The sequence below is a fragment of the Eublepharis macularius genome, chromosome 13, assembly GCF_028583425.1.
Source record: "Eublepharis macularius isolate TG4126 chromosome 13, MPM_Emac_v1.0, whole genome shotgun sequence".
NCBI lineage: Eukaryota > Metazoa > Chordata > Lepidosauria > Squamata > Eublepharidae > Eublepharis > Eublepharis macularius.
In genome coordinates this window covers 44,056,838-44,071,457 of record NC_072802.1, presented here as the reverse complement: position 1 = coordinate 44,071,457, position 14,620 = coordinate 44,056,838, and the positions used below count along the sequence as shown (strand labels likewise).

The following is a 14,620-nucleotide window of genomic DNA, read 5'->3' as shown; positions in this document are numbered from 1 at the left end:
CACTATGACCATGTGATGAAATTGACAATCTTCAAGGCTGCGTTTTGATTTTTATGCTAGATTTTCTCCGCATACTACAATTTTATGCCAGAGAAAATGGGTTGTCATTCCACAGGGATGCAAGGGTGGGGAGTTGTTTCTCTGCTTCTTAAGAGGGACCTTTGTTTTCTTTCTTAAAAAAGAATAATGAGAACAGGTTCACACTATAAACATTGTTCATTTGTGCATGGTGCAGCCAGAACCCTGCACCCCCAGGCAAGCTGCATCCCAATTTGCAAAATGGGCTCCAATGGCTAAGGGAGATCCCCATTGTCACAAAGGAGGGGACAGCCAAGACAGACCAGCTCAAAAGGCATCGCTGCGATGGCTGCTGGGTTAACAAGTCCTCAGTCCATCTACCCACTTCTGTAGAGCAGTCAGTTGCTGTGAGGAAGTTTTCTGCACTGTACCATAGTTTGAATCAGGCTAACATCTGCCCCAGTTGCAAGATGTCTTCACATCAGACCTTGGTGGTCAGGGACATATTGCAAGTAATCCTATGAACACAGAATCTCTTGCATATCAATTGGAAAAGTGTATACAATATAATATGGAGGGTACACAATGTATCGTCATCCAGCTGTTTAGCTATTTACTTTATAATGAACAGATGGTGTTATGCAAATCTGCTGTCTTTATATTATATCCCTCTTATTTTGTAATAATTTATGTAAAGGATTTGTGTCATATTATAACGAGCCATATTTCTATACCTTCCATCACGCGATCCCAGTTCATAAGCAGATGCTTGGGTTTCAGACTCAATGCTTTCAAGCAGGGTGGGCCAGTGAGGAGGTCTCATGATGGGCAAGGAGGGTTGTGAGTTCCTGAGAATGGAAGGCACTCTTCTTCCCATGTTCAGAAGCAAAACCTGGTTTGAATGTCAGGGCCTTCAGGCCCTGTGCAAAGCACTAGCCAGTCCATACACATCTATAGTTCCAGATTAGGCTTGGCCTCTAGCACCAGAGCTCTCTGTTTTATATTTGCATTATTTTTTTCCTTACAACTGAATGTTTCAAGGGCTATCATCAATGAGAGAAGCAGGGTGGTTGTGGTGGTTGAAGCAAGGATGGTGCTATTTTGCTGCTAGTTATAGGATCCTGGAAAGGGAAAGGAGAAATAGAAACGGAGTGGATTTAGAAGGTTGTACTAAAACTCTCAGGTTACCAGCAACATCTTTTCTCTTTTTGTAGTCCACCATATACAATTACAGTAATATATACTGTAACCATAAACAACAGCATGTATCACATGCATAACACATACACAAGGACATATAAAATAACCAAAATTAGGGCAGTGTTTTGATTGTCCAAGCTCCCTGGAACTTGGCCTTTCCTTCGGAGGCTGCAGCCTTATGCACATTGTACTCAGAGGAAACAAATCCGCATAAGAAATTAACCCATGCCTTTCCGGTCAAAAATAAACACAAATTAAAAAATAGGACACGGTTCCCTTAAGAGCTGTCAAGGGACACCACGCTGGATCCTCTGGTCCACCCCTTTCCCTTGAAATGGGCGGAGCTTCTCCATTTGATGGGCAGGTAACTTTCCGTTCGGACCCACGTGGTCTTGCAAGCAGCCTGCCGCAAGCCTCTATGGGGCCCACCCCCTCGCCCTTGATTGGCCGGAAGCTTTCTCCCGCCTCCGCCCCCTTTTAAGTGGTTGGCTGGCGATGCGAGCGTGCCACGCCCCCTAGCTGCTTGACTCTGGCTGGGCTGTCCGGACTTGCGAGCTTCGCCGGTTAGTCGCAGCTCCGAGGCCGGTAGTCGGCCCTATCTATGTAGTGAAGGGGGGGCAACCCGGCAGGCCGGTGAAGATGATCCTCTGTCCTCCGACCACGGAGCATCCCCGGGGAAAACAGTGCCAGAGGCTGCAGGTAAGCCCGACCAGCATCGAAAGAGCCGGGTACTGCTGGTAGGCGAAATAGACCCCCAGGCAAGGCAGGGCAGGAGCTCAGTTACCCCTTGCCCTGGCTTCTTCCCTCGCTAAGGCAAGGGCTGCGATGGCGAAACTCCCGGCGAGCTCCCTTTTGCCCCGGTTTCCAAATTCCAGCACATTCATTCAATCCCACCCCTTTTTTTAGTCTCCAGCCCTGGCACTCTGGCTTAGAATTGAATTAATTGAACGGCGTTTGCTTCCGCGTAAACAAGCTTCGGGGCTGGCAGCACGCCCCCTTCGCTTCTCCAGTCCTGCTAAACGGCTCAAGGGGGCGCCCCCCGCACCCTAATAGCTTGCAAGCCCTGCAGTTGCAGCTGGCGCTCCCCTTTCCGGATTCCGGGGTGAACAACCGAAGGTGCTGCTTTATCCCTCTGGCGGGGGGGGGGGCGCTAAGGTCCCGTCCCTCCCCCTTTGCTTTGCGGCCCCAAAAGAGCTGCGGGGAGGATGCAGTAGCTGGACCGGCCCAGAGGGAAACTATGGGCGTGCAGCCGGGAAGCATGTAGGAACGCCTCCAGGAGCTGCGCGGGCCGGCTCCGGAAGGCGGCCGCTGCGCGCTGGCCCTCCGCTCCCTTTGTCCTGTCCGAGGCGGCAGCAACAGCGGGGATGCGGGATGCTCCAGCCTCCTCCTCCTCCCCGCGCTGCCAATCAAAGTTGTTTTTCTCTCTTTCCTCCTGCGCTGTGGCGGTTGCGCGGCTAGGGGGCGCTGCGGCTCTCTCGCTGCGGCTGGGGGGCCGCCGGGAGACAATGGACCGGCACCGGTGCTGCTCGCCCGCCGTGCTTTTGGGCCAGCTGCTCCTTCTGCGTGCAGGAGGGGGCGTGGTTTCCGCCTTTCTTTCTCCTCTGTTTTTTCTTTTGCTCCGGATTTCTCCCGGGTCAGACTGCACATCCCTCTTCCAAAGTCTAGGGACCCTCGAGCATTCCTTTCCTGCTTTGGTGGCTGCAAGGGGAGTCGCCTCTCCCCTTGCCAGGTGATGCCTTTCTCCTTTGATCCCCTCTCAATCATGTACCCAGAGGAGCTGGCAGCAGTAACATCAGATGGCCCTGGTGGCATCCCATCTCAAATAAGTGGCTCTCTGAATCCATTTTTGCAAAGTCCAGATCTGATGCCCTGTGTGCAGGGTAGCAAACAGCTTGGAATCAGGCTGCCCAGGGATGCCCACTGCTAAAAGAAACAAAACATCCCTCGTCCACCCCTGGTTACAAAGATTCCCATCCTTTCACACAGATGATATCACTCCAGGACTGATAGCCTTTCAAGAAAGGGCATCATTAAAGGAGATGGAGCATGTTTACCTCCCAGTCCTGCCATTTCTTTACGCTGCACTGTACTGGGGTGAGGAAAGTTGACCAGACTTGCAACAGGCACTGTTTGCAGGTGCTGCACCCTGGAATTAAAAGGGGGGGGTAAAAATCGGGGGGGGGGCAAAATCCCCTATAAGATCTCCTAGCAGAGAACTTGGGGCATTGCAGCATGCCTGGCATAGGAGTTGTGCAGCTAAAATCCCAGGAGAGCTCTCCTGGAGGCTGGCTGGAAGGTTGGCTGGTGTTGGGAGACTAGGTGAGGGTCCCTGAAGTAGCCAAATGCCCAGCCTCCAGAGCTTCCAAGCTTCTGTTTGTTCAGAGCTCAGGAATGTAACTAAGGGCCCAGGTGAGTCTTTAAGGAGTGGAAGGAGGAAAGGTTGCTTTGATATGTGGAACCAGAGTGATTTTCCGCTGTCTTTCCCCTTCCGGAGAGCCCCAGCTACAGCAAAAGAGCAAAAAAAGGGAACCCAGGGAGCAAGCCCGAGAGCCCCGTAGAAAATCTCAAGCGAACGAGCGTATCCCTGAATGTTGCAAAAGAAAACAAACGTCTAGTGGCATCTTAAAAGCTAGAAACATTTTATTTCAAATATGAGCTTCTGTGAGTTGGAGCTCGCTTCTTCAGATATATGAAGAAGTTATTTTGAGAATTCTTCTAGGGAAAATTACAGAAAGGGAAGGGAGGAGGAGGAGGAGAAGTTCAGGCAGATGTGCTCTTGCCTTGGCCCCTTGCAGGCCAAAGTAGGAGAGGGCTTCCTAACAAGGGTTAGGAAGGGCAGGCATCTCTCTGTGCCCACAGTGTGCTGGGAGTGAGGGTGATGCTTGTACATTCTCCTTGTTGGGCCTTTTTTTGGATGTCAGTCTGTGCAAGAGGTGGAGAGGCCTCTGAGCTGGCTCTTGCTCGTACCTGCTGGAGCATACAATTCATGGCCGGCAGAGGGTGGCCCCTGCCCTTGGCATGAGTCTGACTTTTCTGGATAGTTGACGTTGCGGCAGGGGCAGAAAAACTGGGGAAGGGGTTTAGAGGTGGCACTGAATAGGGGTAGGGTCGCCCCCATTGAGCTTGAGAATACTGACTGCAAGAATTATAAAGGAGAGTGGGGTGCAGCCAACTGAAAATGACTCTGGGCTTTGGGGGTGATTTTGTTTCTCTTCCAGAGATGTGCCAGGACAGTGCTGTGTACTCTGAGCAAATAGCTTGGTGCTTGGTTTGAAGTTGTACACTGCAAGTGTGACTTCTGGTATTATGAGAGAGCTCGGCAGCATGCAAAACTTACCTTCCTTTTTTGTTGTTTGTTTAGAGTGGGAACCAGGAACTTGCTCCTAATAGGCCTGAAAGTGTATATCCACTAGAAGGTGAAGTTGTACATTGAAAGGGAACCAAGTAAAGGTTCTAGGGTGTGACTGGCAAGGAAGCATTAATGCTGTGTGTTGCCCTTTCCCTCTCTTTAATAACAACAGCACAGCATTAATGCAAACAAGCACAATTGTTTCATTTAAATGCAGAACTTCTAAAAATACTGCTCCAGCAACTCTTCCCAAACCTGCCTATGCATAAATTATGCCTGCGTCACTTTTAATATGCATAGGATGTAGAATCCTGGTTTTGCAGGTGCCCTTCATATAGACTTCAGCTCAGGATATACATATTTATTTATCTGCTTTTCTCCAGGCATCCCAGGACTCAAGGAGGGTAGCAATAATGTAAACACAATACCAAACAAATTAATAACAAAAACATGAAAACAACACATTAAAAGCGAAACTAAAAATAATATGCCCCAACCAGCACGGTATTTCCCCTTTGCCCACACTGTGCTAAAAACTCTTCAGAACAGCTCTACTTTGCATCCTTGCTGGAAAGCCAGAATATAAATAGCCCTGGTCAAGTATGCACGTGCAGCCCCCCCCCCCCCCCGTAAGATATCCTTCAGGTACAGACGCATTCTCTGCTAACTTGAGACCCCTTCTGTGCTCTCAAAGCTTGCTCTGTGCTGCTTCACCATCTGGTTGGGCCTCACTGTCACTTCCCCACACAAGGAGGGAACCTGCAAAGATCTTTCTCTCCCCCAGGTGACAAAGATGAGTGGGAATGAAAAGGAGCGGACACCTCAGTTGCTTTTCGTAAAGGCCTTGGCCAGCAGGGGGCGCCTTGAGGCCATCACACAGCAGATGGGCTACCATCCACAGTATCTGGATAGTTTCCTCCGGATGCAACATTACCTGCTACACATGGATGGCCCCTTGCCCTTTGACTGCCGCCACTACATTGCTATCATGGTGAGTGCCAGGATTTTCTGCATGAAGGGTGAGCAGTGCTTCCCTTGGCCAGCAACTAGAGTCCTTTAGGGAGCTGCCTCCAAGCCAGCCTGTCCACTTGGCATGCAGCTAGCTCCCCCTGCCAGGGGCTATGTGCATGATACTGTTCCTTTGCTTGCTGCTAAATTTGCCCATCTTTCTCTGTTGCCCTTTGGGGAGCTGTTCTGAATCCATATCTCTTAGGCAAGGCAAGGTTCAAGGCATGGGGGTGGTGGAGGGCATCACAGTCCCTGTGTAACTGGAACATGCATGCCTGACCCATCTGGGTCACCTTAGAGGGGTCCACAGGGGATATTCCTCCATCTTTCAAATAGTGGTAACATTTATTTTTTAATTTACTTGATTTATACCCCATCCCTCTTACAACGGGGTCTCAAAAGTGGGTTGTATAGTTTTCTTCACCACTTTAGCCTCACAACAACTCTATGAGGTAGGTTAGGCTGAGTGTGTATAACTGGACCAAGGTCACTCAGCAAGTTTCCATGGCAGAGTTGGATTCGAACCAGGGTCTCCCGGATCCTAGTCCAACACTCTTGACTGCTTCACCACAAGGTGGGAGGATAGCTGAGAGAGCAGGAGCAGTTGCTGAGCTGGCCTGTGTGGGAAGGATGCATGAGACCGTCCCAGCCACAGATGCTTTCCTAGGATGCTTTTCCTCTTTTGTCACTGCCTTTGGGGGGGTCTTGCTGCTCTCTTGCAGGCAGCTGCCCGGCACCGGTGTCAGTATCTGGTGAATCTACACATGCTGCAGTTCCTGCGGGTGGGCGGCGACCCCCAGTGGCTGAGAGGGCTGGACTGTATCCCCCTCAAACTCCGCAAGCTCAGCGAGATCAACAAGATCTTGGCACACCGGCCGTGGCTTGTAGGCAAGGAGCACATTGAGGTAATGGCTGGAAGCCGTGCAGAAATAGACTGGGGGAAATAGGGAAAAGTGAGCTCACCCTTCCTCCATCTTGTTAGGTTGCATGGGCTGTGTGTTCAGTGTGAGCCCAAAGGTGGCTTCTCTTGCCACCCCCGAAACTTAGGCGGGTGAGAGAGTATGTAGTTGCCAAGGAGTAGCTAGACAAAATCTACTGTATAAAATGCTGAGTTAGCCGGTTTGGAGTCTGCATTAATAAACTCCGTTGGCTTTGCGGTTTTCCAGCACCCTTAAATTTATTTATTTTTTTGCTCACTGCTGCAGAATGTGGGTTTGCTCCAGGTCCAGAATGTGGGGTGCTAAGACTGGCCTGGTTGAGGAGCTCAGTGCTAATATTTTCCTGTCTCTCTTTGCAGAAGCTGCTGAAGATCAGTGAACAGAGCTGGTCCCTGGCAGAGCTAGTGCACGCGGTTGTGCTTCTGGCTCATTACCACGCGCTGGCTAGCTTCGCTTTTGGCTGTGGATGTGAACAGGACACCGGTCCAGAGGGACGGGGCTTGCTGAAGCTCACCCTCCCAGGGAGCCTCTGCTTCTGCGAAGTGGGCAACGGCTGCAGCCAGGACCTGCTACATCTCAACCGCAAGCGGGTCCGTCATTTTGGAGAAATGTTTTTTTGGGGGGGGGGGGGTCTGGGAAAGGGAGAAGCTTCACTGACGGGCTGTGTATGTGGGGCCCTGTGATGTGGCTCCCATGGGCAGCTTGGCAGTGACTGCAGGGGGGCTAGTCCTTCCCAGGCTCATAAGCGAATGGCGCTTTGTCCCTTTCTTTGTCCTCCAGTCGCTGGATTCCTGTGTGGAACTGGAGTCTTTACGAGAGCGTATTCACAGGCTGCAGGTGGAGAGCGAGGCCCGAGAAGAGATGCGGTTGCCTGAGAGAGATGAAGGTACTGCTGGAGTAGCCCTTTGGAGCTAGTGATATTTTAAAAAATTATGGATGTTTTGAAGCTGTTGTGGGGGAGAGGATTTTCACTGGGGAGGGGGGATTGGGAGAAAAGTAAAAATATATTGAATATTTTCTTATCAAACCAAAACTTATTTTTCTGCTTTAACAATCTAAAATGTATCATTTACTACTTAGTATATAAAATTGTACTAACTGACATATTTATCAAATATAAAAGTATAAATGCCTTGGTTTTTACTACGAGCAATATTACAAATACACCTAATATTAGAATGAGAAAGTGAGAGTTGCAGATTGTTGCTGCCTGTGCCGCCTTAACACAGGTACTTCTTGCCACTTTAGAGGAAGGGAAAAGGAGAAGTTGAAATAGCAGAACAAATTTTGTAATAAACAAAAGGCAGACATTTTCATAAAAACAGTCTCCTGCACATATAATAGGTAGGACTACCAATATATTTGGATATCAAGTTAAATTTTACAGCACTGAATACAGTGAACTCTCATAATTTATCCTCACTAAGGGCATTATACTATATTAATTGCTGCCTGACTTATTCCTATTTAAAGAACAAATATGGCCGTACAAGTATATCTACAGTATGCATAGGAATTATTATGTAATGCTGCAAGTTGTCTTAATGTAAAATATTAATGCTGTGCATTTTGAGTGAGTAAAGCCTGGTCTTAAAAGGATTTTACTCTCTCCAAATGAAACACATTTTTCATTGGAAAAAATGTAAAAGGTTTCCTAGGGTGGAGGGGAGGGAATTAATTTTTTGGGATGTCACATCTTTATTTGAGGCTGCTGGTTATGAATGGCAGTGCTTTTGTGAGTGTGTTGCAGGCAAATGCAGAAGTTCTGTGCTGTCTCTCTTGTTTCCAAAGTGCCTTTTGGTTGCATGTCTTTTTAGGTCTTGATGGGGAAATCTATGGCCCTTCAGATCTCTCCTGCTATGTTCAGGATCCCAACTTTGGATACCAGGACTTTGCTCAGCATGATGAGAACCAGACGCAGATATTCCGTGTTCAGGTGGGTTTTGCTGTTTTTGCCAGCTTGGGAGGGGCTTGAGTGGCCAGGGTATGGATGAAGGAGAGATGAGGCTGAATTTGGCCTTGCCTGCACCTCTCCCTCCTCATTACATCGGAGGCCACTTGTTCCAGCTTGTCCTTCCCCTCCTTTGATCCACTTTTTCACTTCTCCCTCATTCCTTCCTTGGCAGGATTACTCCTGGGAAGACCATGGCTTCTCTCTGGTCAACAGGCTGTACTCAGACATTGGGCATCTGCTAGATGAGAAGTTCCGGAAGGTTGATGGCCTCCAGAGCTGTGCAATGGCCAAGCGGCAGGGCTGTGAACATGCGACTTTTAAGCGTGGGATTTGGAATTATATCCACTGCATGTTTGGCATCAGGTACTCACCTTTTCATCTTCCGGGGCTGCTGTTGTGGAGTTGGCATGGAAGGAAAGTTCTAGCTCTCTAGAATCTCTGGATGAATCCCCAGTTTGTAAAATTGGAAAAAGGCCCCTCTGTGGCCATCTAGTCCTGGAGAGCCTCACGCTCACCATCGCTACAAACTTTGCCTGGTCAGCCTATGAAATATAGATCTTCAGAGCTGCTGATGTCTATTGCAGTAGTAATACTGGCTAATTCAAGAAAGCAAATCACTCTGTGGCCAAAGAGCAGGAAAAAGGTAGGTAGGTAGGAAACGAGCCCACCTTGCAACTGTGCCTTGGGCAAAGAAAGTTGTTCTTGAGTCCACTAACAGAGCATGAGCAAACTGCCCTTCTGCCCATCCCCAACCCAAGTTATCCAGGTCTGTGCTGCACACAATGGGGGGGGGGAATGAGAGCTTATATGCCTTGGCTGTTTGCAGAGGTGGGGTGGGGGGCAGCCTGGAACCTTGCAGAGATTGGAAGTAGGAAAGTCTCTTTTGCTGAACTCACAGGAACTCTTGTCATTGGCTGGCAGCATTCCTGCTCTGACTCGTTGTATACTTGTGTCTTAAAAAAAAAAGTGGTTGAGGGCTTCATTTTTCCCATCACTCACCCTGCAGGTACGATGATTACGACTACGCTGAGGTGAATCATCTCCTGGAGCGCATACTCAAGCTCTACATAAAAACTGTGACCTGCTCCCCAGAGAAGATGAATCCTGAGATGTTTGAACGGTTCTGGAAACAGTTCAAGCACAGTGAAAAGGTGGGTGGGGTGGAAGCAGAATTTGTGGTCAGCAGAGGCCTGGGGTCAAGTGGTGGGGGTGGCATACAATTGCTCTTCTGAAATATGGATGTGTCCACTGCAGTGCTGATGGAGCAGCAACCACCATGGCAGTGTCTGCACTCGAACAGTTTAGTCCTGCTCAGCCATTTCTCTTCTGTAAACTGCTGAATCCATGCAGCATTTCATATAACACCATTAGAGATGGGCACAAACCAAAATATGAATCAAAAGTTCGTGACAAACCGGGTCGGTTCAGGGTTCGTGAACTGGCAGTTTGTCAGAGCCCATTTCTGACGAGCCACCATGAACTTTAGGCTGGTTTGTTTGGTTTGTTTTTTGGTTTGTCACTGCAGACAGCCTGGCGCCGATCAATCAGTTTCCTAGGCAACGGGATGGACTTCCTGCAGATCTGCTGGCCCGGAAGTGACAATTTGCTGACCTGGATGTGACATTTTCACAAACCAAATGAACTGGTTCATGAACCAGGGCAGGTTTGCGAAAGTTCATGGTTTGTGAAATGCGATGAACCACATGGTTTGAGTTTTTTTCCGGTTCACACCCATTTCTAAACATATTTTCCTTTGAAGGGGAAAAATCCAGCAGTTCCAGGGCCTGTGAGTGAAGCCCATGCTTACTCAGGTTTACTTTGTAAATGTTTGTTCAGAGGTGCTATTCAGCTATTCAGTTCTACTGCTCTCTGAAACTGTCCCTTTAAATTTTGTTCATCTGCTTTGTAGCCATTTAACTAGTTCCTGCTCCTCAGCAGTGGTTGCAGTGGTCCTGAGCGAGTCCTGAAGAATTACCAGGCCATCACCAGTTCCTGCTTATTTGAGGTAGAGGGAAGAGGTACTAATTCTCTTTGTAGTCAAAGTGTGAGTTAAGCATTTTCTTGCCTTTAACTAACAGGTAAGGTTCAACTCAAGAACGCTGCAGTTACTACGAGCAAACGGGATCTAAGCCAGGGAAGCAACTGTAAATCAAAGGAGCAAAATTTCATCAGTAGTTACTTTAGCTACAAAGAGAAAAGCAGCAATTAACCCTCTCACTCCTAAAACAGGAATTGATTATTAAGTATTTATTTGGGAATGCTGTGGCCACTGTGAGTAAACAGGAACTACAACTAGCTTAGGTGGGTGTGAGAGATGGAGAATAAGTTTGTCCCCTACCAGATATATGGCAGGATACAGGTTCCTTGTAGCAACTGAAGAATGCTTATTGACTGGCTGGTCTTGTGCATGCCCAGGAAGGCTAGGAGAAGGAGACTGCCAAACTTTGACCAAACATGTTCTAAAGCAGTGCTGTCTGCTTTAAGTGTAGCAGGCAAGAAGCAGTCCTCCCAGAACTGGACACGTGGTGTGTACTGATGGAATGGGAGTGCCAATGAGTTTACAGGCCGTACAGTCTTGCTTTTAATAGCTATGCATATTTGGCTCGAATGTCCATCTTCTGGCCTACCCTGTTCTTTCCCTCCTTTCTTTTTAAGTCTCTACATACTCTGCCATACGCTCTAGTTTGCGAAGACATTAATCTGTGTGCGTTTTTCCTTAAGAGATTGGCTTTATTTTAAGGATCATGTGTGGGAGTAGGGAAATCGATGTCCATGGATCATTACAATGGAAGCTGTGTTTTTTCCTTTCTTTAAACAATTTAACTCACTTTTCCCCTTTGAACAAAATGAGTTCCAAAGTGCTTCAGCATATTGGATAAAAGTAGGAGGAGGGTTGTTCTTTTTTTCCTTTTCAGACCTCAGTATCATAACTTAATTGTAGTTCTTGGAATTCTCAGTCTCCTATGTTGTTTTAATTGTTTCAGAACAGGACACCATGGTAGGAAAGCTCATTTATTTATACCCCATTTGGTGCGGCTGAGAATGGTCTAAGGTCACTCTGTGAGCTTCTATAGTGGAGTGGGAATTTTCACCTGGATCTTAGCTGAAAACTCCAACCAGTACATCACACTGTCTCTAAGAACTGAATGCCAAAGGGATTTAAAGAAGCCGTTGCAACCTGATTCTTAGGGCCTGTTAGTTAATTACTGTCAAACTGCAGTTGGGTGAGGCGAGCAACACTCCTAGATACTTGCAGGTGTCACGTGTACAGATGTGTACACATCTTTCTCGCAACTTTTTGGGAGACTTCCACACTGGTGCTTTTGCCCAAGTCAGACTTCTGCCTCTTTCCTTTTTAGGTCCATGTGAATCTTCTCATCCTGGAAGCCAGGCTCCAAGCAGAACTGCTGTACGCTCTTCGTGCGATCACTCACTACATGGTCTCCTAGAGGGGTGCTGGTGACCCCCTTTGGGGTTGAGGACTCGTGCACCACGGCATTCACCCACCATGTTTACTTGACAGCATTCCCTTCCCTTATGGGGTGTGCAGAGAAAGAGACACCCCTCCATTTTCATGTGCAATTACCGAACTGGGACTCTGGGGGAAGATATTCAAAGGTAGCGTGCAAGGCATTTGTGTCCAGTTTGGCAGTGTTGGAAGTTGAGTTCCCCTCCCCTCTGACTGTCCCTGTGGGTAGCTTTGTCTGCCGAAGAGAGTGGCTGGCCACAAGTTGATTTTTCTTTTCCCTGAGCAGGGTGAGATAGCTGATAGCGCCTCTTCCATCCTTGTTCCAGTTGCAGCAGCTCTGTCCACTGAAACACGTTACAGTATTAGGTGGGCCTCTCGCTGCCTCCCCATGCTGTTCCTGCCCTTTACAATTGTGCCAACTTGACCCACTTTTAAGAAATGCGTAGGCTGGTCTTGGGCACTCTTATCGAGAAAGGTGGGAAGAAAAGGTGGCATTAATTCTAGCTTGTTGTGAAGGTACTGGTGGGGCTTACAAAGGCCTGCCTTCTTCTTGGTCCTTATTCTGGCCTCAGGTAGGGTATGTGTATGTGTGTGTACGGGGGAAGCATGTAGAACTCTTGCTTGTGAGAGCTCCACCCCCTCACTCAGTGTTCCTCCCTGGCCAGATTCTTTCCACCTGCTGCCCCCAATAGTTATTTTCCCTGGCCAAAGTCCTTCAGCCCCAGAGCACACACCCCTTTTATCCCCTCCACACTTCCTTTACGTTTGAGTTCTAGTTGGAGCGAGCAGCTTCAAGCCCCATTCTATCCTGAGAGCAACAGATTTCCCCATCTGGCTTTTCTCTGTGGCTTCTCCATACTTCCATTAGCCAGCACAGGGATGGGTGGGTGGGGTGTCCAAGCGTTCAAATATGTATCCCAATGATTTTTTTTCTTCCAAGGGGTCCATTGTGATAACATAAGCTACTTCTGTGATGGCTTCCTGTAATTTGTGCTCTTGCTAGGAGCTCTCTGACAGCAGAGAAGGTGGGGGTGGGGGTGGGGGACTGGTGCTCTATTTTTAATGCTGGCATAATGCCACTCTGCAAGCCCAACAGAATGTCCCCTTGGCTGGCATGCTGCAGCGGTGCCCCTTGTGTGGGTCATGGTGCATGCACGTGGCCTGGATCGCTGCACGGAAGCTGCTCTCTCTTGGAAGGCTGTGGGGGAGTTGTAGGAACCTGGTGGAGGGATTCCACAAAGGGTCACTGCAAAGTGGGGCGTGGGCTTGTCACACAGGGCATCAGCTAACCTGTTTACTGTGTAAATGATTTGGGTGGGGGGGAGGGGGAACAGAACATTGTGTGGGGAAGAAAGTAAAAGCCTATTTTTGCTATAAATATAACTGTTTGACATGGAGCCGGCTTGGGTCTTTTCTGTCTCGGGGTGTTGTGCCTATAGCTGGGTCTAACTGGAGTGGAATGGTGGTGGCCAAGGGCTGATGATGTGACCCCCCCTGCCCCCCAAGTGTTCTGTTTAGAAGAGAGCCTTTAATTTTGAAGAAATCAGAATGGAGTATTAAGGCTCATTCCTGAAAATGCAAAAATGGTCATGCTGCTATGGCATTAAGCTGAGTAGAGCCCAGCCCCAGTGGGAGACTAGTCTAAAGGGCAAGTGGAGAGCAGGAGGCAAGCGTCCTTTTGCCTGGTGTTTTCCTTCCCCTGGTGGGCTTCAGTGTGCCCAAATAGGCACAAGCCTCACCATCCGAGGGGGGAGGGGGAGGAGGGAAGTAGGCTGTCTCCTCTCTTTGATGACAGCTCTGGCATTGGGTGAATGGGGATGTTCTTCCTTTGCCACCGCTTAACTAGATCTTTAACTAGCTAAAGCTGACATTCTTACTGCAAACAAACAAGCCACCCACCCCCAAGTTAGGAAAGGGATATACATGGGGAGGGGGGTTTGTCTACCTAGGACAACATAGCCTCACATTTCAGGAAGGGGTTAGAATGGTTGCTTGGTTAAGAACATTTCTATGCCATCTTTCCACTTGACAAACAGGAAAACATTTCAGACATTAAAAAGCATTTAAAATACAAATACATATAAAAGATTTAAAACAAATGAAATATAAATACACGTACATGGAGAAAGGCTAATCAGAGTTAGTGGCGGAATGCTGAAGTCTTTACTGATGGCGGAACACAATGATATAGACTGACACATTTCCCTAGGGAGGGAGTTCCAAAGTTTCAGGCCATGCCGTTTCTCAGGCTACCACCCATTTAGCCTCAGTTTGCAGGGGCATCTGAAGCAGAGCCTATAACGATGACTGGAGTGGTCAGGTAAGTTTATAAGGGAGTAGGTGATCCTTCAGGTAGGCTGGCCTCAAGCTATATAAGGCTTTAAAAGTCAATACCAGCACTATGAACTGGGCCAGAAGCAAACTGGGAGCCAGTATAAATGGGACAAGACTGGAGTGTTATGGTTCCTACAATCCCCTCTAGTCAGCATTCTGGCTGCAGCATTCTGTACCACTGTAGCGTCTGGCCTGTCTTCAAGCACCCCCCCCCCCCACCTAGAGGGCATTGCAGTAATCTAAGCCAGACATTACCAAGGCCTATACCACCTTGGCAAGATCTTTCCTGGCCGTTTCACCAACTTGTAGCATTCCCAAGCTACAAGTCTACTCCTTTAGAGGAGTGCAAC

General features: G+C 48.4%; 1 protein-coding gene across 2 annotated transcripts; it reads left to right on the top strand.

The window, feature by feature from the left end:
• The first annotated feature begins 1,782 nt into the window (after positions 1–1,782).
• Positions 1,783–13,232, top strand: LOC129341729 (sestrin-1-like). 2 transcript variants are annotated; one of them, XM_054997078.1, is made up of 9 exons: positions 1,783–1,917; positions 5,352–5,558; positions 6,298–6,480; positions 6,873–7,103; positions 7,294–7,399; positions 8,331–8,449; positions 8,640–8,830; positions 9,474–9,618; positions 11,827–13,232. In XM_054997078.1, exons 1-9 carry the CDS (start codon positions 1,858–1,860, stop codon positions 11,914–11,916), a joined length of 1,332 nt encoding a protein of 443 aa, XP_054853053.1. In that variant the 5' UTR covers positions 1,783–1,857; the 3' UTR covers positions 11,917–13,232. The 2 variants fall into 2 exon arrangements, with proteins under 2 accessions (XP_054853053.1, XP_054853054.1); XM_054997079.1 differs by lacking the exon at positions 6,298–6,480.
• Positions 13,233–14,620: the final 1,388 nt, after the last annotated feature.